The sequence below is a fragment of the Bos javanicus genome, chromosome 5, assembly GCF_032452875.1.
Source record: "Bos javanicus breed banteng chromosome 5, ARS-OSU_banteng_1.0, whole genome shotgun sequence".
Classification (NCBI taxonomy): Eukaryota; Metazoa; Chordata; class Mammalia; order Artiodactyla; family Bovidae; genus Bos; species Bos javanicus.
In genome coordinates, this window is record NC_083872.1 from 34,453,134 (window position 1) to 34,476,336 (window position 23,203).

The following is a 23,203-nucleotide window of genomic DNA, read 5'->3' on the forward strand; positions in this document are numbered from 1 at the left end:
AACCCCCAAAAGCAACAAATCTATCCATTGATTTTACTGATCTTTTCTTCTGCTTAAAGCAAATGGCTATGGTTCCTTTACATATTCATGCTGACTATGCAATAGAATAATTACCATAATTTTTTCTCCTAATACTGTCCTTAAAAAAATGCATTTTATAAGCATGTCACCTTTACTAAGGAAGGTTTAGAACTGTATCAGTGAAGGCTTTCCTAATTGCTGTTGTGAACTGGGTCATTTTCCATTAATAGAAAAGAGAGACAGAGATAGATTTGGAAAGTGAGAAAGAGTAGAGTGCTACACTCATGACACTGTGCATTAATTAATAATAAAACACCTGATTGTTCAGCAGCAGGTGGAGCTTTGCTTTAATATGAAGCAATGACAGAGTTAAATGAAATCTGAAAAAGAACAAAGTTTCATTTGTAACTTTTATTGACCCCGTATGAATAGTCTACCTTACTGCTCCTTCATCCTCTTCTATTCCAATCATCCTGCAATTTTATTTAACATCTTTCATTATCATTACAGTTTGGGAGCTGGTTTAAATTTGAATACGTAAATTTCACATTACATTCTCTATGAAATAACATTTCTTGGGGGCACTTTTTTTCATAAACACAAATGTCTCAAAATTTAAACACATTTGAGATGATTAATTCGGCCTGGAAAGGCTTCCCTGATTATACAGTTGTATTATTACCATTACCACAAGCCTCACAGCTTGTGAGACCGTAGTTCCCCCACCAGAGATTGAACCCAGCCTTTGGTAGTGAAAGCACTGACTCCTAACCACTGGACCTTCAGGGAATTCCCTAATTACCATTTTCACAAGCAATGGAGAAGAGCATTGTCTAATGAATCCATAAATACCACATTTAATTTCTGCATAAAGACAGTGTTCTCAAGTTTCCTGAAGAGTTGCAGGGCTTGGGGGTGGGTAAAGGGAGGGAAAGAGAGAGAGAGCCTAATATTAGTTGACTGGTCTCACTGTTGCCTTGTTTAAGCTATGATTTTTTTGTGGCAAATCCATTTTTTTCCCACATAGAATAGAATATCAAAACCTTTCAATACTCTTGCTGCTGCTGATGCTGCTGCTAAGTCGCTTCAGTCGTGTCCGACTCTGTGCGACCCCAGAGACGGCAGCGAGAAAAAAAGCTAAGCTACTTTTAGATGGTTATGAATTTTGAATCAAGGAAATTAGAACTAAGGAGATTTTTATTATAATCTAGGATCCTTTTTCTAAAATTGAGACCTATCTCTGGCCCAGACTGTTAAATGGAACTGGAATTCCACACCCTGAACCTTGAGATGGGAAAGGAACTATCTCTTGTCAAAGGAGTGGATTTTTGAGTTGGAGACAAAATGGCAGAGTAGAAGGACCTTGAGCTTAGCTCCTCTCCAGAGCACATCCAAATTACAACTAACTGCTGTATAGTCATTGATTAAAAAAAAACAGGAGTGGGCCTTCCTCGGTGGTCCAGTGGCTAAGACTCCATGCTCCCAATGAAGGGGGCCTGGGTTTGATCCCTGGTCTGGGAACTAAGTCCCACATGCCACAACTAAAGATTCTACACACAGCAACTAAGACCTGACATAGTCAAATAAGTAAATAAAAATAAATATTTAAAAAACAGCAATTATTCTTTAAAAAAGGGCAGGAGTGAGCTTTTTCTTGCTCAGTGACTGCTTTTCTAGCTTTGCTTGTCTTTGAAGTGACACTTTCTAAAGTTCAGTGTTAAGAAAAAGTTCAAAGTGGTATATAAGTTTTATGAGGAAAACATATCTGGAAGAGGAGAATGAGTTCCTTGCAGCAGTGAAGTTCCATGGGCACTTCTGCTTGGACGTTGAGTGATAACAGAAGTCTTTGAAAGAGGCTGGAGGTGGCCTGCAGCCCACTCAGCGAGACTGAGGCTGATGGGCATTGTTGGATGAGTGGCACCAAGTTGAAGAGAATCTAGATGAAGAAGGGCTTTGTGTTTCAGCCATATGGTATGCCTAACCTCAGCTCACTCCTAGGTTTAGTTTAGTGTAAATTACACTCTGTGTAATTTCTGGTGATTACTCTTACACTCCTTTTTGCTGCAGGTATGGACAGGTGGGGCATGTCTCACATGGGGACTTTGCTCTCCAACTTTATAAATTGTTGAATAGACACTTCAGTTCCCAGAGCATTGCTTTCCTTGCCTTCTTTAGTTTACAGATCCTTTGTAGTTCAGGAAACCCATCACTCCATGATAATTCTTTTGTCTTGTTTTAATGCCTTTTCACATTCCGCCTCATTTTAGAAAGCGTGCAGTCCGACCTCCTCCACAAGTACCAGAGCAAGAACGACATCCTTATCCTGACGGTACGGCTGGCAGTCATCATGGCCGTCATCCTCACCGTGCCCGTGTTATTTTTCACGGTGAGTAAAAGGCCTCAGTGCAACCTGAGAAAAGCTGAGGGCTCCTCTTCCGTGCTGCCTTCAGGAGCCACTTGCAGATCAAGGCTGCTGTGGGGAATTCCTGCATCATTGAAACTGCCTCAGGGAAGGATCTCAAAGGTCTTTGGAAAGAAAGTGGTATCAGTGAGTTAGGGTAGCTTTCTGACGGTTGAGTCAGTTCTGATTAGTCTATCCCTCTTCCTTACAGAGAAATGTAGGTAGACTATTTGACTCCCAGTCATCCAAGACAGGGCAATATAGAAGGACCAGAAGAGAGTGCTCAGTCACAGATTAAATAGAAACTGTCCCCCACCCCCCGCCCCCTGCAAAAGAAAACTACCTACTCATAAAGAAAAGGACTTTCCATCTTATGTCCAGCCCCCTGGTTTCCCAGACGTTTAAGCCATCTATAAACTCACGAGGTATGGACTGACCATGTCCAAATGCCTACGCCCCAATCCATCCATAACTGATGAGAAACACGAAAGGCATCAAGCTGGAGGCATGACAGGACCTTTTGCTTTCTTTTTCTGCAGGTTCGATCTTCTTTATTTGAACTGGCTAAGAAAACAAAGTTTAATTTATGTCGTCATGTCTTGGTGACCATCCTACTCCTGGTTATTATCAACTTGTTGGTGATCTTCATACCCTCCATGAAGGATATTTTTGGAGTCGTTGGTATGGCTTTCTGACCTGCTGCTTATTCTATGATAGCTGTTTAGAAAGTTAAACTTTCACAATGATAACCTCGATTTTTCTTATTTTCCAGGCGTTACATCTGCTAATATGCTTATTTTCATTCTTCCTTCATCTCTTTATTTAAAAATCACAAGCCAAGATGGAGACAAGGGAACTCAAAAACTTTGGGTATGTCTCATGCCAGCCACTCTCATTTTTCTGGTTTGTTTTTCATTGAACTATGCCAGGTAAATAGTCCATCTCCATCATCTAGTACTTACAGTGACCTCAGAAGGAGGCAACCATACTAGTGTTTGCCCATTTGGGAGATTTAAATGTCATATCAGGATCTTCTCCATTCCCTCAAAATATCTTCAGGTTCTGCTCCTTTTGTGTCAGAGTGGCCAGCCAAGAAATTAGACATTGATCATCCTGTGTCTCTCCAGGGTGATGCCTTGTCATTAGCAAGATCTGAAGTGGAAAGGGACTCAAAAATTTTCTGCAGTCCACTGTTTCTGTATAGTCCCTGGTCCTGTAACTCCATCCTTCAGCCCAGGGAACCTGCAGTGCCTTAATTGAAACAGCTGAGTTAGCATTGAGTCTTTTTATAATTTGACAGAAATGCCTTGAAGCAACAGACCCGGATTCAGAAACTACCTTTCTATATTGGAATTCTTGTTTCCAGGTCTGGTGAAGTTCAAGGGCATCTTGAAGGTGGTGCACTTGGAGACAGTGAGGGAAGCAGGGGTGAAGTGGCTGCTACATGAGTACCTTCTGGAGCACCATTATGTTTGGCCTCGGAGAAGGCTTCTCAGCCGCCCTCCCAGATAGTGTGAGCACTCCAGTCACAAACGTTACCTGAGTCAGCAGACCCCAGTGAGGGGCGTAGGCACGGGGGAACATCCCTGTGTATTTAGAGGAAGCATCGTTGATGCCACTGGAGCATCTGCTTCCCCAAAAGGACTATCCCTAAAGCCGTAAATCTCAAATCCTTCTAAATCTGACCAGTGGGGGCTTCATGAGGATAGAGAGGAAGGAGCCGTCTTCTGGTCCCGAACTTTTGTTTTTTGGGGAGGTTTTTGACTAAATTTTGGCAGTTAGCTTAAGATTCAATCTGACAGTGGTGGAGACCTACTGATCACCAATCTCTGGGCCTCTCCAACCTTGCTCCTGTTATAAAACCACTGGGAGGATCTACCAAATAGCATTAAACAAGAGATCCAGTCTATGTAGGGGCTCACTGGGAGTTACACCAGACCGCTGATGGTGAGCCTGAATGCAACCCTCTCAACCCCACTCTCCGCCCCCTCCCCTTCCCATAACTCTGTCTCCTCCTCCAGACTCCAGTCTAGCCCGCCCTGGCTGTCTTGACGCTTCATCCTTCTCCTTGAATTTCAGCTCTCATTGGAAACTCTGAACACCAAACAATTTAAAAGCTTGTGTTCTCCAGATTTTAGATTTAGTAACCTGCCTGCCCCCTGGGCCTTCATCAACCCTTGAAAGCACTTAATTTTGTATACTCATTTCCTGTCTCACTCGATCAAATCTACTCTGCTTTTAGATATCCTTTTAACACTTTTTCAAACAGAAATGTTTACCTGCCAGTGATAAACTAGGCTGGCTGATGACATGACCTGTATGTTGTCGAAGGATGATCTTTTTCCTTCGTTCCATGAAGTCAAAGAGCAGAATACAGAGGATGGTTGTGCACAGCTAGTTTTTCTTAGTTGCCCATCCTTGGAGAATCAGGTACACACAACTTTAGAAAGTATCTCACAGTTCAGTAATAGATGTAACCAACCAAATAAAATATGAGGGGACATGAAAAGAGAGGGAAATCATTTTTGTTTTTCCCAGGTGTACGTGGGAAATGTTTGCTTCCCTGAAAATAACCCTTGCCTTTCTGTTACTCCAGGCTGCCCTTTTCTTGGGTCTGGGAGTGTTGTTTTCCCTGGTAAGCATTCCCTTGGTCATCTACGACTGGGCCTACTCATCAAGTGGTGACGAAGGCCACTGAGACCAGCTGAGAAAAGCAGTCAAGTTATCACGCATCAGCAACCCTTCATCACTTCCTCTGCAAGTTTACAGAAGCAAACAGAAATTTACAAGATACACAATGAAATAATACTTTGGTAGCAAAACAAGAGACCTGTTTCTATCATGGTTCATCCTTCTCCAGGATTGGGGATCAATTTTAAGATTGTGGATTTTTTTGGTTCCAAATTTCATGCAATCATATTTTCCAGTACTTTTCACAGTTGATTGTTTTTCACTCTACTAACTCTATTTTTTTGTGATTTCATCATCTTAGAACTCTGAAGATGTGATCATCCATCGTGTTTATTTATTGTACATCCAGATTCTGAAATAATTTTCCTACTGATGTTCAGCTTATATCTGTACCTTTTTAGCAGAGAAAAGAATCTTGAATTGTATATATTTATTTTGCTTTACAGAAAAAAATGGTTTCGTAAATAATTTGCCTATTTTGGTTAAAATAGCACATAGGGATAATCAGATGAGAGTCACAGGGCACATACCCTTGTTGGATCAGAGAATGCCCAATATTTGAGGCAGCTCTGATCACCTGGCAGGCGAGCTTCAGCAGCTCATGGCCTTGCTGGCATTCCATCCACTCTGTGCAGAGACCTTCTCTGGTGAGTGTTCTCAGCTCAGAAAGGGGTGGGAATGATTCTTACCTTGGTAAATATACTGAACTACACATCTGGGTTATCTAGCAAATGAAGTTTTGTTTCCCTCTTTGTGTCAAAGTTACTCTATATAATCTGAGTCAGCCTTTGTTGGGGAAGACCCACGACACCTTTATAACAAATTGAGAAACAAAAGTCCTACAAAAAGATTGTCCAAAATGTATGAGGAAATATTTTTCAGATGCAGATAACCTTCAGCCCAACATCTGTATTGTTGAAGGGGGAAAAACATTGTCTTAAATTATAAACCCAGCAGCTTCTACTCATGTCCATCAGCTTTTTGCACAGAAAATCATGTGTATCTAACCAAGGATGATCTAGGGAAAGTAAGTCCTGTTTTATATTAGGTACTTTAGGGGGGTCTTTAAAAAATTTGTTTTATATCTATGAAAGTGAAAGTGTTAGTTGCTCAATTGTGTCCACCTCTTTGCAACCTCATGAACTGTAGCCTGCCAGGCTCCTCTGTTCATGGACTTCTCCAGGCAAGAAGACTGGAGTGGGTAGCCATTCCCTTCTCTAGGGGATCTTCCCGACCCAGGGATCGAACTGGTGTCTCTTGCATTGCAGGCAGATTCCTTACTGTCTGAGCCACCAAGGGAACCCAATCTGCCTGCAGTGCAGAAGACCCTGGTTCCATCTCTGGGTTGGGACGATCCCCTGGAGAAGGGAATGGCTACCCACTCCAGTATTCTTGCCTGGAGAAGTCCATGGACAGAGGAGTCTGGTGGACTATAGTCCATGAGGTTGCAAAGAGGTGAACACAACTGAGTGACTAACACTTTGTATCTATAAATTTAGGTTATTGCAAATACAAGATTTTTGTACCTTAAATAAGCCTCATTCCTATTTCTTCTCTACTAGCCATCCATCCAGTCTTGAAAAAAGAGCCTTCAGAGATGATTTTGAGGACAGCGTGTGATGAAAGCACTGTGTACCTTTCTCGCCCAAGATGGGGACTTTGGTGGCAGTGCTATCCCTCTCCTCATCCCTGGTCAAGGGTGGGCTGTCATTGCCCACTGATGTGACCCACATAGGGGACAGAGTTGCTGACACTCTTACCCCAGCCCCTCTCCTAAAAGCCAGTGAAGGAAATTCCCGAGAGACGGTAAAAGCAGAGAAGTATGGGGCACGGTAGCTTGAAAAGGCACTGGGGACAGGATAGAAACCCAGTACCACATTCCCCCTGTGCTGGGCCATCGCCTGTGCGTGGATTGTCTGTATCACACAATGAGAAGCATGTGACCCTGTGAGCTAGTCTCTTGAAACAGGGCTTGTGTTATATCTACATCCTGGTTGAATTCAACAAACATGTCAGTTCACTGAACAGATTTCTTATCCAGAGATAAGTAGCCTCTAACCATAGGCTCTTGGCAGAGTTTTGAGGCACTTAACTCTGGGCTCTGTTCCTCCCGCACTGAGATCCCTGGAGCCTCCATATTTACCAGGAGTAACACGGAACTGTCCCCTCCCCTTTACAGACTAATATCCCATACAGAAAGCAAGCATCAGGATCATTCCTGACCCTCTTGGGGAAAAAGGAAAGATTATTTTCTGCCTGTCTTAGTAGTATCATCATAGGTTCTAATGTCATGCTCCAGAATTACATCCACAGAGATTAGAGTTCAGGTATTTAGAAATGAGTACCTACCTATGTATAAATTCCTAACCCAGTGAAACCCACAGCCATTTCTGTCCTTCTCAGCAGTCTTCCATAGATAAGCAGAAGAGAAACTCAACCAAACAAGATGCCTGGCCCTTGGAGCTTGTCCGGGGACACCCAATCATGTAATAGCTAGATAGTGGATGACCCTCCATTAAAAAAATACAAATTTCATTTGCAAGCTATATTAGGCTACTTCCCATTTTCTTCATTAACTTATAAAAATTCACTTTCTGCCCATACAGTTTAGAAGATTATCATTAGCTCTTGGGATGTATAGTGATATTTTTGGATCTTTGCAATTTATGTGTCAGAACAGGGGATTTTTTAAATTATTTAAAATATGCTTATTTAGAGGAGGCTTGGGATGTGTAATGATATTTTTGGATGTCTGGATTTTATGTGTCAGAATGGGATTTTTTTTTTATTACTTAAAATATGCTTATTTAGAGGAGGCACTTGTTGATGTCTGCACTACTACAGGGTTTTAAAACCTTTGTACGTTTATTTAAGTTTATTGTTGACTGAATATAATAGACCCTACTGTAATTTGTCAGTGATTAATTTCATCATTTGCAGTCCATGGGGTCGCTAAGAGTCGGATATGACTGAGCGACTTCACTTTCACTTTTCACTTTCCTGCATTGGAGAAGGAAGTGGCAACCCACTCCAGTGTTCTTGCCTGGAGAATCCCAGAGACGGGGGAGCCTGGTGGGCTGCCGTCTCTGGGATCGCACAGAGTCGGACACGACTGAAGCGACTTAGCAGCAGCAGCAGCAGCTGTAAAGTGTACTGTTCTTATTCTTCTTGTTCAGAGTAGTGAACCCGTAGCCAAAAATACATGTACCACAGATGTTAGGTAGAATTTAAATCACACAGTCAAGTGCTGTACAGGTTTTTCTGCTATGTGAGTAGACTAACGAATTTGATACCTTAAGCCTTTGGGAGCAGCACGCTTTCCTTGGGTAGATGGGATCTCAGCACCAGTGAACAGTGCTAGGTTCATGCTTTGGGGCATGAACTGTTCTCTAGTTGTAATAACATAGCACACTGCAAATCCCTAATTTCCTTCATGTTACTTACTGGAAGTGAGGACAGCAGCATATGTACAGGAAAGAAATTCAGTCTTGTTAATCATAGGCAGTCCCCAATTTATAAGCTAGTGCAGAACCCCAACTTACAGGCAGAGCATAGTGCAGAACTGTCAGTTGGTTGTTTGCAACCTGGAATGTATTTTCCTTCAGAAACCAAGTTATACATAATGGTTAGGCCCCCAGACCAACTAGAAAAGATGATCTAAACTCATAGTTTAGCTGAAATAGGGTACTATATTAACAAGATTGCTAAAGAATCTAAGCAATGAATATGATTTTGTTTCTAGCAGATGTTTGCTCAGAGTTGCCGAGAATCCATCCCTCATGTTGTTAGTGGAATCTGGATCAACCACTCCAATCTCACACTGCCTGCTGGGTGGTGGCACCAGAGTAGCCACCAATTAGAAGTGCCCAGAGTGGCCTACAGCTGGGTCCCCAGCAAAGGAAGGGGACCAGGTCCAGGGCAACCAGAGACCTCATAGGAGGAAGAGGGTTAAGAAGGATGAGGGGTCCTCTGATGGGCCATACATCACCAGGGACATTCTCCGCTGCTACCCCTTCTTTTCTGTGGAGGCTCAGGCCTGGCCTGCCTGCTTCTGTTTGTAGGACCTTTTGCTCCTGGAGTTTATCTCCTTCACTCCCACTACCATAAATGATGTCACTGTGCAGCTTCTCCTGCATGCCAGTCGCTGAAGCCAGCACACAGCACTTTTAATGGATTTAGTGCTAGGAAACCATAGTTTAACTGCCCAATAGTCAAAGAGGGGTAAAAACCTCTCTACCCACTTTTCCTCTTATATTTGCAGACTCTGTTGAGAAAGACATACATGGGTGATGGCCATGGAGTTTGGGGTGGACTAATGGCTGTGATAAGGTGTCATGGTATTTCAGAGGACACCTCAGACAGTCACCCCAGAATTAGCTTCTTTCTAGAGTTGGATTCAAGCCTCCAAGTCAGTGTTCCTCAAAGTGGGGATCCCCAGATCAGCAGCATCAGCATCACCTGGGAACTCGATGGGGTGCATGTACTCAGGCCTCAGCCCAGACCAAATAAGATCAGAAACTTTGGGGGTGGAGGTCCAGCAAACTGTATTTTATAATCACTCCCAGTGATCTTGGCACAGGTCAAGTTAGAGACCCACACTGAGCCAATTCATCTCACCTTTTTCTCCCCAGTAGTCCTATCTGTCATTCTCAGACAGTGGTTCCTGGGACTTGAGGGATAAGAGTGGGAACCAGGACTTAGGGAGGGGAGAAATGCAGCCCCCTTCCTACTGGAAATGCTGGTACAGGTGCATCATTGCAAATAAGGCTGCCTGCACGTGGCCTGAGACACAGTAAGGTTAGAGTTTTGGCAGCTGTGAAGAAATGAAAATGAGGTGTTTCGGATTTTTTTTTCTTTTTTGAAAGCAATTAAAAGATCTACCTTTTGTTAGAGGAAATACTGAATTTAGGTCAGAAGTTTCTCTAGAATGTTTGGGTTCGTCATGTGATGATCAATCCTATCCTCCCTTTAAAGGGAGTTCTCTGCTGAGAGAGGCTACAGAAAAGCCTTTGAAAAGGTTAGTGCTCCACTCTTTCAGCGGATCAGAGTGCTGGATGGCACATCTTGTTGGGTTGGGGGTGGGGAGGAGATCGGTGAAATGATCAGGTATTTGATTTTATGCCTTTAGTGCAAAAGCCATCAGTTTCCCTCTGTTTTTCAATGTAAGTTGGCTTGAGGCTTAGGATGTAAACCTTAAGAATATAATTCCTGCATTCTAGTTCATGGTAAACTTCTATCCACTTTCAAATTAAAGACTGAGATTTTATCATTTGAGGATGTTAATGTTTTCCTTAGAAATGGCAAATCTGAGAATCTTTTAGCAACACCATTCCTGTAAAATACAGTGAATTATTTATAATGATCTAAGGTTTTCAGATACAAATTTGGGGACGGGGTGGCTAACAACTGAAAGATACCACTAAATCTTAAAGGAAAAGTTATTGAAAAGCATGTAAAATTCACAGGGCTCAGACCTCCTTCTTTAGAGTTTTCTGTAAGGAAGGACTGTAAAGCTGGGCCTATATGCATACAGGCTTGAATTCGTGTTTTTTAAAGGAAGAATCTATGCAGTTGAGGCTTATTGTAGGAAATACTTCATTTGTATGTAAATACATTGTAAATAAATAGGAGGCTGTATATTTTTGAAGTTGTTGATCCACATTGAAATAGAAGTTGCTAGTATCTGCATATCAAGAATAAATGTCTTCATTGATACTAGTGGTTTTGTTTGGGAATTATAAAAATTGACATTCTCTCCCAGGTAACATAGTTCTCTTAATGTAAACTTGGAACCTACAAATCTTACTTGTTTAGAGAGAGAAATGTCTGAGAAATAGTTAACGTTGATTTCTTATACTGGTATTAAGATTAATTATTTCAAAGCTAGTCCTCTGAGCTACAAATAAAAAGGAACATTTTAGACCCAAATTGTTGCCGTATAGAAATAGAATACCCAAAATAACAAGTTGTTTCTTTGCAATACTGTTTCACTGTTAACACTGATACTACTACACAGTATTTATGAAAACAGATGTTGGGGAGGAGGAATTTTTTTTTTTTTTCCAAAATTGAATTTCTGTTTCCCAAACTTTGGTCCCTTTGAAAGGGAAAGAGCTGAATATTAGACCTGAATATTAACTGTGAGCACAAATTTGAAAGAAAGAAGAAAATAACTATTATTTATCAAGCTTTTGAAAGTCTTGCATGTTTGCCTTTCAGTGTCCACGCCAACATAGGATGTCTTAAGTAATTTTTTTTTTCCCAAAAGACTTGAGTCTTGATCGCTGGTATGTAATCTACTCTCTAGAGTTCAGTGTATTCTAGACTTCATCTACCTGTAGCACACCACTGGTGTACTAATGTAAAACCTTGTCAATGAGTTTCAGATGGATGATTTAAGTGAGTCACATGTCACAAAACTTTGTAATTCATGGTTGATTAAACACATAGTTTTGTTTTTTCCCCCCAGGATGTGGTGTAAATAAAGACATGTAAGAAGTTCTATTGTATAACTTCTCTGTTAACATAGTTTTTAAACATTAAAATGTGGAATAAAGCATTTATGAATTTTTGTGTTCATTCTTCTAAGGTACAATACTGAGGTGGCTCAATGGCTAAGAATCTGCCTGCAATGCGGGAGACACGGGTTCGATCCCTAGGTTGGGAAGATCCCCTGGAGGAGGAAATGGTAATCCCCTCCAGTATTCTTGCCTGGATAATCCCATGGACAGAGGAGCCTGATGGGGAGCCATGGGGTTGCAAAGAGTTGGACCTGAGTGACTGAACACGCACACACACACTAACTAAAAGGGCCTGGGGGTAATTGGGTTCTTGCTACACTCACTAGTTGGGATTGTTGGAGACAGATTGGCCACACTTGTCAGTGTTTCGGGACACTGAGAGTTCATGAAACCTTATATTCAAGTGTCCAAACTTTAAAAAATGCTTCCAGTTCTACTAGTAAGCAGAAATGCATGTTTGTTTATGGCTTTAAAAATAATCTTGTTCCTGTGACAATGTTATTCCAACCAACTGAGTTATTTACAGAAAATTGAGCATGTAATAGTTCTTCATTACTGATCGGGACATAGACTTGGATTACTGTGATATTGAATGGTTTGCCTTGGAAATGAACAGAGATCGTTCTGTCGTTTTTGAGATTGCACCCAACAACTGCATTTCGGACTCTTTTGTTGACTATGAGGGCTACTCCATTTCTTCTAAGGGATTCTTGCCCACAGTAGTAGATATAATGGTCATATGAGTTAAATTCACCCATTCCAGTCCATTTTAGTTCACTGATTCCTAAAATGTTGATGTTCACTCTTGCTATCTCCTGTTTGACCACTTCCAATTTATCTTGATTCATGGATCTAACATTCCAGGTTTCTATGCAGTGTTGTTCTTTACAGCATCCACTTTGCTTCCATCACCAGTCACATCCACAACTGGGCATTGTTTTTGCTTTGGCTCCATCTCTTTATTCTTTCTGGACTTAGTTCTCCACTAGCATACTGGACACCTACCAACCTGGGGAGTTCAACTTTCAGTGTCATAATTTTTGCATTTTCATACAGTTCATGGGGTTCTCCAGGCAAGAATACTAAAGTGGTTTGCCATTCCCTTCTCCAGTAGACCACGTTTGGTCAAAAAACTAAGATCCTGGCATCCAGTCCCATCACTTCATGGCAAATAGATGGGGAAACAATGGAAACAGCGAGATACTTTATTTTCAGTTTCAGTTCAGTTGAGTCGCTCAGTTGTGTCCGACTCTTTGTGACCCCATGAACCACAGCAGCCAGGCCTCCCTGTCCATCACCAACTCCCAGAGTCCACCCAAACCCATGTCCATTGAGTCAGTGATACTATCCAACCATCTCATCCTCTGATGTCCCCTTCTCCTCCTGCCCTCAATTTTTCCCAGCATCAGAGTCTTTTCAAATGAGTCAGCTCTTTGCATCAGGTGGCCAAAGTATTGGAGTTCCAGCTTCAACATCAGTCCTTCCAACAAACACCCAGGACTGATCTCCTTTGTCCAAGGGACTCTCAAGATTCTTCTACAGTACCACAGTTCAAAAGCATCAATTCTTCTGTGCTCAGCTTTCTTCACAGTCCAACTCTCACATCCATACATTACCACTGGAAAAACCATAGCCTTGACTAGACAGACCTTTGTTGGCAAAGTAATGTCTCTGCTTTTTAATTTGCTGTCTAGGTTGGTCATAGCTTTCCTTCCAAAGAGCACACATCTTTTAATTTCATGGCTGCAGTCACCATCTGCAGTGATTTTGGAGCCCCCCAAAATAAAGTCAGCCACCGTTTCCACTGTTTCCCCATCTATTTGCCATGAAGTGATGTGACCAGATGCCATGATTTTAGTTTTCTGAATGTTGAGTTTTAAGCCAACTTTTTCACTCTCCTCTTTCACTTTCATCAAGAGGCTCTTTAGTTCTTCTTCACTTTCTGCCATAAGGGTGGTGTCATCTGCATATCTGAGGTTATTGATATTTCTCCCAGAAATCTTGATTCCAGCTTGTGTTTCTTCCAGCCCAGCGTTTCTCATGATGTACTCTGCGTAGAAGTTAAATAAGCAGAGTGACAATACACAGCCTTGACATACTCCTTTTCCTATTTGGAACCAGTCTGTTGTTCCATGTCCAGTTCTAACTGTTGCTTCCTGACCTTGCACACAGGTTTCTCAAGAGGCAGATCAGGTGGTCTGGTATTCCCATCTCTTTCAGAATTTTCCACAGTTTATTGTGATCCACACAGTCGAAGGCTTTGGCATAGTCAATAAAGCAAAAATAGATGTTTTTCTGGAACTCTCTTGCTTTTTCGATGATCCAGAGGATGTTGGCAATTTGATCTCTGGTTCCTCTGACTTTTCTAAAACCAGCTTGAACATCCAGAAGTTCACAGTTCACATATTGCTGAAGCCTGGCTTGGAGAATTTTGAGCATTACTTTACTAGCGTGTGAGATGAGTGCAATTGTGTGGTAGTTTGACTATTTTGGGGGGCTCCAAAATCACTGCAGATGGTGACTGCAGCCATGAGATTAAAAGATGCTTGCTCCTTGGAAGAAAGCTATGACCAATCTAGACAGCATATTAAAAAGCAGAAACATTACTTTGCCAACAAAGGTCTGTCTAATCAAGGCTATGGTTTTTCCAGTGGTAATGTATGGATGTGAGAGTTGGACTATTAAGAAAGCTGAATACCGAAGAATTTATGCTTTTGAACTGTGGTGTTGAAGAAGACTCTTGAGAGTCCCTTGGATTGCAAGGAGATCAAATCAGTCAATCTTCAAGGAAATCAGTGCTGAATACTCATTGGAAGGACTTGATGCTAAAGCTGAAACTCCAATATTTGGTCATCTGATGAGAAGAAGTGGCTCATTGGAAAAGACCCTGATGCTGGGAAAGATTGAAGGCAGGAGGAGAAGGGGACAACAGAGGATGAGATTTTAGATAGCATCACCGACTGGATGGACATGAGTTTGGGCAAACTCCAGGAGTTGGTGATGGACAGGGAGGCCTGGCGTGCTGCAGTCCATAGGGTCACATGACTGAGTGACGGAACTGAACTGAACAGTTCTTTGTGTACCAGTAAGAACTGGCTCCCCCAAACCTCAGTTCACTGCATTGTTCTAAGATTATTTGTAAAAGCTAAAACTCAGTGATTAAAGACAAATGAGAATTCTAAAAAAAAGAAAAATTCTTCCAATAGGAATCTCTCTGATCTGAAGCATATTACAATTCTCCAATCCTTAATAATCAGAGTAGGTTCAACATAATATTTTCTTCTTAAACTCAAGATCATCTTTATGAGTATCAGTTTCTGTGCCATCTTGTATGAGGGACTCTAGTCTTTCTCTGCCCACATTGTAACCACTCATAAAATAGGAAATCCTATCAATACTTCCATTTCTCCAGGAACTGTTGAAGGGAAAGCTCCTATAGCCTGATTTTTCCCTTGTCCATCATTGGCTCCTCCCCATGATTTTAGGAAAGTTTATCCAACCAAGATGGCAAGATGGCCATAGTCTGATGTCTGCATTTATCTGTGGACAGGGTTAGTGCAGGAACAACCTGCACCTCAAGGTATGACTGGGTGTGAGGCTGCTCTTGACCCTCACTGGGCTGCCCTAGAGATAGCTTATTCTGCAGGGCCACCTTCTTGCCCATGTGGATCTCAAGATGGAAATTTGGAGCCAGGAGTCCAAGCTGTGGACTCCAACCTAGCTTCATTAGCAATAAGGCTGATACTTTTATCCTTATGTGCCTCCTGTTTCTGTTTCTTAATCAAAACCCCAGGGATAAAGGGTGTGAGTCATTTCACTTTCAAACCCAAGCAGTTGTAGAAGTGCGTTAGAATTGAGCAGGTTTTGTTATGAATCAAAAGGTCTGGTCCTATTGTACTTTTAATGGCTCTGACTGCTTCCACTACCATTCCATGCTAATGTGTATTCTGCCCTATTTTACATATAATTGTTTGGATTTGGGGAGAATAACCCATAATGAAATAAACTATGGACTTCCAAAATGGAATAAACTATGGACTTACTGATTACCTTGCAACTCAGAAGACCTGCTTGCTTACCTTCTAGATTTATAATTACATTCTGTCTCATTAGCATTGTCTGAGAAGGAGTTGATGAGACCCAAATAACTGAGCCATTTTTTGTATACCAGTGTTTTATCATTCATTATTTCTAATTTTAGACTAATCCAAATTGGCAGGACAATCTGTTCTTCAGTAGTTAGTGCAACATTAAAATAACCTGCCAAATTATCAAAATGCATTATAAAGCAATGGCATTTAAAACGGACTTATGATGTGGAAATAAATAGATCATAATAGAGAACACAAATAACATCAGAAAAGTAGCCTTTCCAAATTAATGGGGAAAATAAGGGATACTCAATAAATGGTGAAAAAAATGACTTAGTTTTATGAAAAATGACTTAGTTTTATATATAAAGCTATATCCTTATATTGCCCCTTATATCTTAAAAAAATGCTCATCTAAAGACTTTAAAACACACAGGTAAATATGTCTTTTTTTTTTTTTTTTTACAAATGTAGTGCTATGATTCTCATATAAACTAGTCAAGTGTCAAAATGTTTATCTAGCTCATTATTAATAAAGGAACAAATAAAATGTTTTAAAATGGTTCCAGGGAGAATTCAAAGAAAAGACACATATATGAGCAACCAGAGATGCTGAAATGAATTTGCTAAAAGATGCAAAACTGGCTCTTTCCCAGGGAGAAATCAATTACATCTCCATCGGACAGAATTCATTTGCTTCTTTGGGCAATAATCATTTTGGTTTCTATCAGCTTTCTACAATTTACAGCGTAATGAAACAACTCAAAGACAAAAAAATGAGCAAAATTCATTTGGAATCAGAACTCAGAAGGGACATCTAGTATTACACAGAAAACCTACTAATTTTTTCTACTCCTTTTTAAAACTTCAAATTCTTTCCAATTTTATTAATATCTTTCCCTTTTTTGACCATAAAAGTCTCTAAGATTTTTTTTGGTCATTAAAAAAAGATGGCCTCATTCAGTGTGACCTGATAATTCACATAGGCACAGTGTCAGTTAACCAAGTAGGCTTTCTTGGGGCTTCCCTGGCGATTCAGTGATAAAGAACATGCCTGCCAATGCAGGAGACTCGGGTTCGATCCCTGGGTCTGAAAGACTCCCCTGGAGGATAAAAATGGCAACCCACTCCAGTATTCTTGCCTCTGAAATCCTATGGACAGAGGAGCCTGTTGGGCTACAGTCCATGGGGTCACAAAAGAGTGGCACATGACTCAGCTACTAAACAACAACAGGTCTTTCTTGGGTTTGTGTTGTACAACCACTGGAGCTCTCAAGTGCACTTTTAAAAGTCTCTATTATTTGCCAGCTCAAGTCTAGGAAGGGCTTCCCTGGTAACTCTCCTGCAATGTGGGAGACCTGGCTTCGATTCCTGGGTTGGGAAGACCCCTGGAAAAGGGAATGGCTACCCCCTTCAGTATACTTGCCTGGAGAACTCCATGGACAGAGGAGCCTGGAGGGCTGCAATCCATGGGATCACAAAGAGTTGGACACAACTGAGTGACTTTCACTTTCAAGGCTAGGAAATCAAGCTCAAGAAATTCCACCATACTTTGCCCATGTTGCCTATAAATCTGAATGAATTCCTCTCTATGTGAGTTCCCAAATTTGCTAAGGAGCCTGGTCTTCTAGAAAGTGCCCTTTCTCACAATCTATAAGGATGCTGCAAGAACTGGCTTTCCTGGGATGGCTTTGCTGGCACTGGCTTCATAAGTAAAATCAACCTGTGTTCACTAGAGATATTCAATTAAATGAACATCCTTCACAAATACAACATTCCCAGAAATTGATATACAATTTTTTTCAATTATATACTAGTAGAAAGGAAGCTATGCAAATAACTATACATTGCTATGAAGGAGAAAAGAACTTGGAGCTTCTTAATTTATTGATGGTGAGAAAATCAATGAGTTTAACTTCATTTTACAAAAGCAGAGTCTAGTGAATCAATGTAGATTAAAGATAGCTTAAAAAGAAATAGAAATGGCTTCCTTGTTTATCCGGAAAAGAGTATTAAAACAGTCTCAACAGAACCACAGAAAACTTTCCCTCATTAACGCCTTCCATCCTGTGTAATTCTGCTCTGCTGGATCTTGGTTTAAGGTTCTGCTGACATAAACTTACCTGCTTCTGGACTAAAAGGAGTCATGGAAAGTCAGACTCACTTCACAGGTACAGCTTGAAAGTTTTCTAAGTAACATCAGCCCAGAAACATGACCCAAAAGTCTATTCTATGAAGTATCAGTAGTTTAATATACTTGGCAAGTCCTTTTCCAATGGGCCTTTTCCAATGACGCAATGGACCTCTGTGTCTTTGTTGTTGCTGTTCAGCCTCCAAGTTGTGTCTGACTCTGCAACCCCATAAACTGCAGCACTCCAGGCTCCCCTGTCCTTCACTGTCTCCTGGAGTTTGCTCAAACTCATGTCCATTGAGTCAGTGATGCTATCTAACCATCTTATCCTCTGCCGCCCCCTTCTCGTTTTGCCTTCAATATTTCCCAGCATTGGAGTCTGTTCCAATGAGTTGGCTCTTTGCATCGGGTGGCCAAAGTATTGGAGCTTCAGCATCAGTCCTTTCGATGAATATTCAGGTTGATTTCCTTTAGGATTGACCGGTGTGATCTCCTTGCAGTCCAAGGGACTCTCAAGAGTCTTGTCTAGCACCACAGTTCAAAAGCATCAATTCTTTAGTGCTCAGATTTGTTTATGGTCCAACTCTCACATCCATACATGACTACTGGAAAAACCACTTTGACTATGCAGACCTTTGTCAGCAAAGTGATGTCTCTGCTTTTTAATATACTGTTTAGGTTTGTCAAAACTTTCCTTTCAAGGAGCAAGTGTCTTTTAATTTCATGGCTGCAGTCACCATCTGCACTGATTTTGTAGCCCAATAAAATATAACCTATCACTATTTCCACTTTTTCTCCTTCTATTTGCCAAGAAGTGATTGGACTAGATGCCATGATCTTTGTTTTTTGAACATTGAGCTTTAAGCCAGCTTTTTCACTCTCCTCTTTCACCCTCATCAAGAGGCTCTTTACCAATAGCTGATTCATGTTGATGTTTGGCAGAACCAGCACAACATTATAAAGCAATTTTCCTTCAATTGAAAAAATAAATACATTTTAAACATAAATAAATAAATTTAAAGGTTAAAAATTCTCTTTAGTTCCTCTTCACTTTCTGCCATTAGAGTGGTATCATTTGCATATTTGAGGTTGTCGATATTTCTCCCAGCAATCTTGATTGCCACTTGTGATTCATCCAGCCCTGCATTTTGCATGATGTTCTCTACAGGGTGACAATACACAGCCTTGACAAACTCGTTTCCCAACTTTGAAACAGTCTGTTGTTTCATGTTCAGTTCTAACTGTTGCTTCTTGACCTGCATACAGGTTTCTCAGGAGACAGGTAAGGTGGTCTGGTATTCCCATCTCTTTAAGGATTTTCCAGTTTGTTTTGTGATCAACACAGTCAAAGGCTTTAGCATAGTCAAGCCTAGTCAATGAAGCAGAAGTAGATGTTTTTCTGGAATTTCCTTGCTTTCTCTATGATCCAGTGAATGCTGGAAATTTGATCTCTGATTCCTCTGCTTTTTCTAAGCCCATTTGTGTATCTGGAAGCTCTGAGTTCATGTACTGCTGAAACCTAGCTAAGAAGGATTTTGAGCATAACCTTGCTAGCATGAAAAGTGAGAACAATTGTATGGTAGCTTGAACATTCTTTGGTATTGCCCTTCTTTGGGATTGGCATGAAAGCTGACATTTTCCAGTCCTATGGCCGTTGCTGAGTTTTCCAACTTTGCTGACATATTGCCTACCATACTTGGATTTTAAAACTTCAGCTGGAATCCCATCACCTCCACTAGCTTTTTTTTTTTTTTTTTTGTAGAAATGCTTCCTAAGGCTTACTTGAACTCACACTCCGAGATGCCTGGCTCTAGGTGAGTGAGTATACTATAGTGAATATTCTAGTCATTAAGACCTTTTTGTATAGTTCTTCCATGTTTTCTTGCCACTTCTTATTAATCTCTTCTGCTTCTGTTAGGTCCTTACTGTTTCTGTCCTTTATCATGCCCATCCTTGCATGAAATGTTCCCTTGATATCTCCAATTTTCTTGAAGATATCTCTAGTTTTTCCCAGTCTATGGTTTTCCTCTATTTCTTTGCATTATTCATTTAAGAAGGCCTTCTATCTCTCCTTGCTATTCTCTGGAACTCTGCATTCAGTTTGGTATGTCTTTCCCTTTCTCCCTTGCCTTTTGCTTCTCTTCTTTCCTCAGATATTTATAAAGCCTCCTTGAACAACCACTTTGCTTCTTGCATTTCTTTTTCTTGGGTGTGGTTTTGGTCACTGCCTCCTGTACAGTGTTATGAGCCTCCATCCATGGTTCTTCAGCCACTCTGTCTACTGAGTCTGATCCCTTTAATCTATCTGTCACTTCCACTGTATAATCATACGGGATTTTATTTAGGTCATACATGAATGGTCTAGTGGTTTTCACTATTTTCTTCAATGTCTGCTAAAGATCCAGACTTTGACCTGCAGCTTATAGCAGGACCTCAGACAACTTTCAAGAATCATAGAACCTGTTGAATAACGAGACTGAAAAGCTGTGGTTAATTTCTTAGGTAACTAATGGTTTCCACTCTATCTTAATTATTCTTCCAGAAAACCTTAAAGAGCCATGTAGTATTCCACTGAAAGGATACCCAGTAATCTTTTTTGCCTATTCCAAAGCCTTTCAGAGTTTTCCTATCACTATCTATATATCTGTGGGATTTCCCTATAGTTCAGATAGTAAAGAATCTGCCTGCAATGCAGGAGACCCGGGTTCAATCCCTGGGTCAGTAACATCCCCTGGAGAAGGAAATGGCCACCCACTCCAGTATTCTTGCCTGGAGAATTCCATGGACAGAGTAGCCTGGTGGGTACAGTCCATGGGGTCACAAAGAGTTGGACATGACTAAACAATACACAGATATCCGTATCTTATATATACATTATCTTGGAGAGGGGAAGGCCTTTCTGCATACAAAATGCAGAGGTCACAAAGAAAGTAATTGAGCTATAAATATTTTTAAACTTTCTATGACTTACAAAGTAACAAAGTGCAGAAAAAAAAATTTCAAATAGATGAAACTAACATTTGCTACACCCCACTTGCGACTACTATGACCTGACTCTCAAATTTGAGGTGGAAATTATTCAAAGTATTCCCTTAATCATATTACCAGGATGCTCCATGCTTCCTTCTTGATCGTCCCCATTCCAAATTGTCCAAGAACCCTTGAGGCATTTAGCTCCAGAAGTGCCTGCTTCCAAACTCCAGGCAAAAGCGAACTTCCAAGTGAATTGAATCAGTTCACAGCAGGCTTTCATCCCACTGCCGTGCAGTTTCTGTTGCTGCCATACAGTGTTACTGTTGAACACTGGCACTGCAGTTTGTTAATTTGCCTCTGCTGTTAACCATGGTGCACTGGCTGGTCCACAACTCATCCAGGGTTGAAGCCACAGAGAAAGGATGACTAGTGCAGGCAGTGCTGTGGTGACTGCCGCCTTGGGAGCCCAAGCAAAGAAGAGCAGTTTGCCAAAGCTTGTTCCCAACTCATGCCTTCCAGGCTGTCTGACTTAGGCAGGACTCCCATTAAAGCTACACATGGTATCAACTCTTTCCCTTCCCCCTCCACCCCGCTGGGTATTTAAACCTGATACTGATGCCAGATCTCCATTCTGTGTGTCCCTCTTGGTGAGTTCCCCTTTAGGGAATCTATGCTACTGCTAAGTTGCTTCAGTCGTGTCCGACTCAGTGTGAGCCCATAGACAGCAGCCCACCGGGCTCCCCCGTCCCTGGGATTCTCCAAGCAAGAACACTGGAGTGGGTTGCCATTTCCTTCTCCAATGTATGAAAGTGAAAAGGAAGTCTCTCAGTCATGTCCGACTCTTAGCGACCCCATGGACTGCAGCCTACCAGGTTCCTCCGTCCATGGGATTTGCCAGGCAAGAGTACTGGAGTGGGGTGCCATCACCTTCTCTGAGGGAAGCTATGAGAGAGGTTCTAAAAGTAGTAAAATTCAAGAGAAGGTACTGGTAGCAGAACTAATCCTATCTTTGTGATGTCTCTGCAAATTTGCCTGACTTTCCAACTGTCATTGTTTCAATACCTCAAGGGATGTTTGGCTTCAAACGGTCACACTACACCACAAAAATATTTCTGGTTACAGTTCTCCCTTGAGGGGATGCCTGTATGTTCGGCTCCTATTTAGAACTTTAGAGAGGCCATTCCATTGACTTTTTCTTGTTTGAAAGTTGCTCAACTGTATTCACAAAGAAACAGTTTAAAGTTCTGCCTACCCAGTCCTTGGCTACATAGCAGAGAGCTAATCTCCTTAATGAATCAAAAGCTTTTAAAAATCAGTAAGAAAAAAATTTTAATCCCTGTGAAAAATGGGCTACAAAAATGTAAAAAGGAGCTACCAGAAAAAGAAATAAACGTTTGAAATGGTACCCAATCTAATAATCCAACTCATAGGTAAAAATGTTTTAATTGGAGGCTAATTACTTTACAATATTGTATTGGTTTTGCCATACATCATCATGAATCTGCCACAATAAATGTCGTTTAGAACATTTATATAACTTTAAAATTTTTACTTTCATCCTGGCAAAGATTAAAGCAGTTGCTAATGTAATTCTGGTAAGGATGTAAGAAACAGCCATTCTGATATGCAACTGATGACAGTATAAACTGTTGCAAACTTTTTAGAGATAAATTTGGCAATATCTATTAATACTCTTAACTTTTGCCCATCAATTCCACATCTGTGAATTTTTCTAACTCACAAGAAGGTACAAAAATAAATGTGTTATATACTATCAGATCCTCATCGATTCATCTCAATTCATATTCCTGTCTCTCTTTTTTCACTGCTTCTGCTTCCCTTAGGCTGTTTCTTTGTCTCTTTATACTATACTCTTGAACAGTCCTTATGTTACCACTTCTCCACAAGTAAACCCAGCCCCACCTCCCTATTTTTCATATTCAGGCTCCCAGTTAGCCTAGCTCCACATCCCAGATAGAAATTAGAAACATTTTCTCATCTTATGCATCAGAAAATTTTAATTGGAAGATTCTTGTTCAACCACAGCTTGATTTTTCATAGCTAGTTCCAAAACAGGATGGGTAGCTTTTATATATTTTGTGAATTTGTTGTTGGTGTTGTTTAGTTGCTAAGTCTTGTCAGAGTCTTTTGCAGCACCATGGACTGTAGCCTGCCAGGCTTCTCTGTCCATGGGATTTCCCAGGCAACAGTGGGTTGCCATTTCCTTCTCTAGAGGATTTGCTAGAGTCTGTCTTCAGGCCAATTTAATCATAAAATCTATAGTGGTATAACCAGAGATATTTTCAAAATTATCCAAAACTTAAAAATAAGACAAAGAAAAGAAAGACATAATATCGAACTGGGACATTATTTA

General features: G+C 40.9%; 1 protein-coding gene across 4 annotated transcripts in view; it reads left to right on the top strand.

The window, feature by feature from the left end:
* Positions 1-11,672, top strand: part of SLC38A1 (solute carrier family 38 member 1) — a 79,448-nt gene extending 67,776 nt beyond the window's left edge. For 3 of the 4 annotated variants that reach the window (XM_061416371.1, XM_061416368.1, XM_061416370.1), the window contains 4 exons: positions 2,289-2,407; positions 2,962-3,103; positions 3,195-3,292; positions 5,019-11,672. In XM_061416371.1, the coding sequence (XP_061272355.1) occupies positions 2,289-2,407; positions 2,962-3,103; positions 3,195-3,292; positions 5,019-5,120 (461 nt within the window). In that variant the 3' untranslated portion in view covers positions 5,121-11,672. The remainder of the gene's footprint in view (positions 1-2,288; positions 2,408-2,961; positions 3,104-3,194; positions 3,293-5,018) is intronic. The other variant, XR_009736410.1, reaches the window with a different exon arrangement.
* Positions 11,673-23,203: the final 11,531 nt, after the last annotated feature.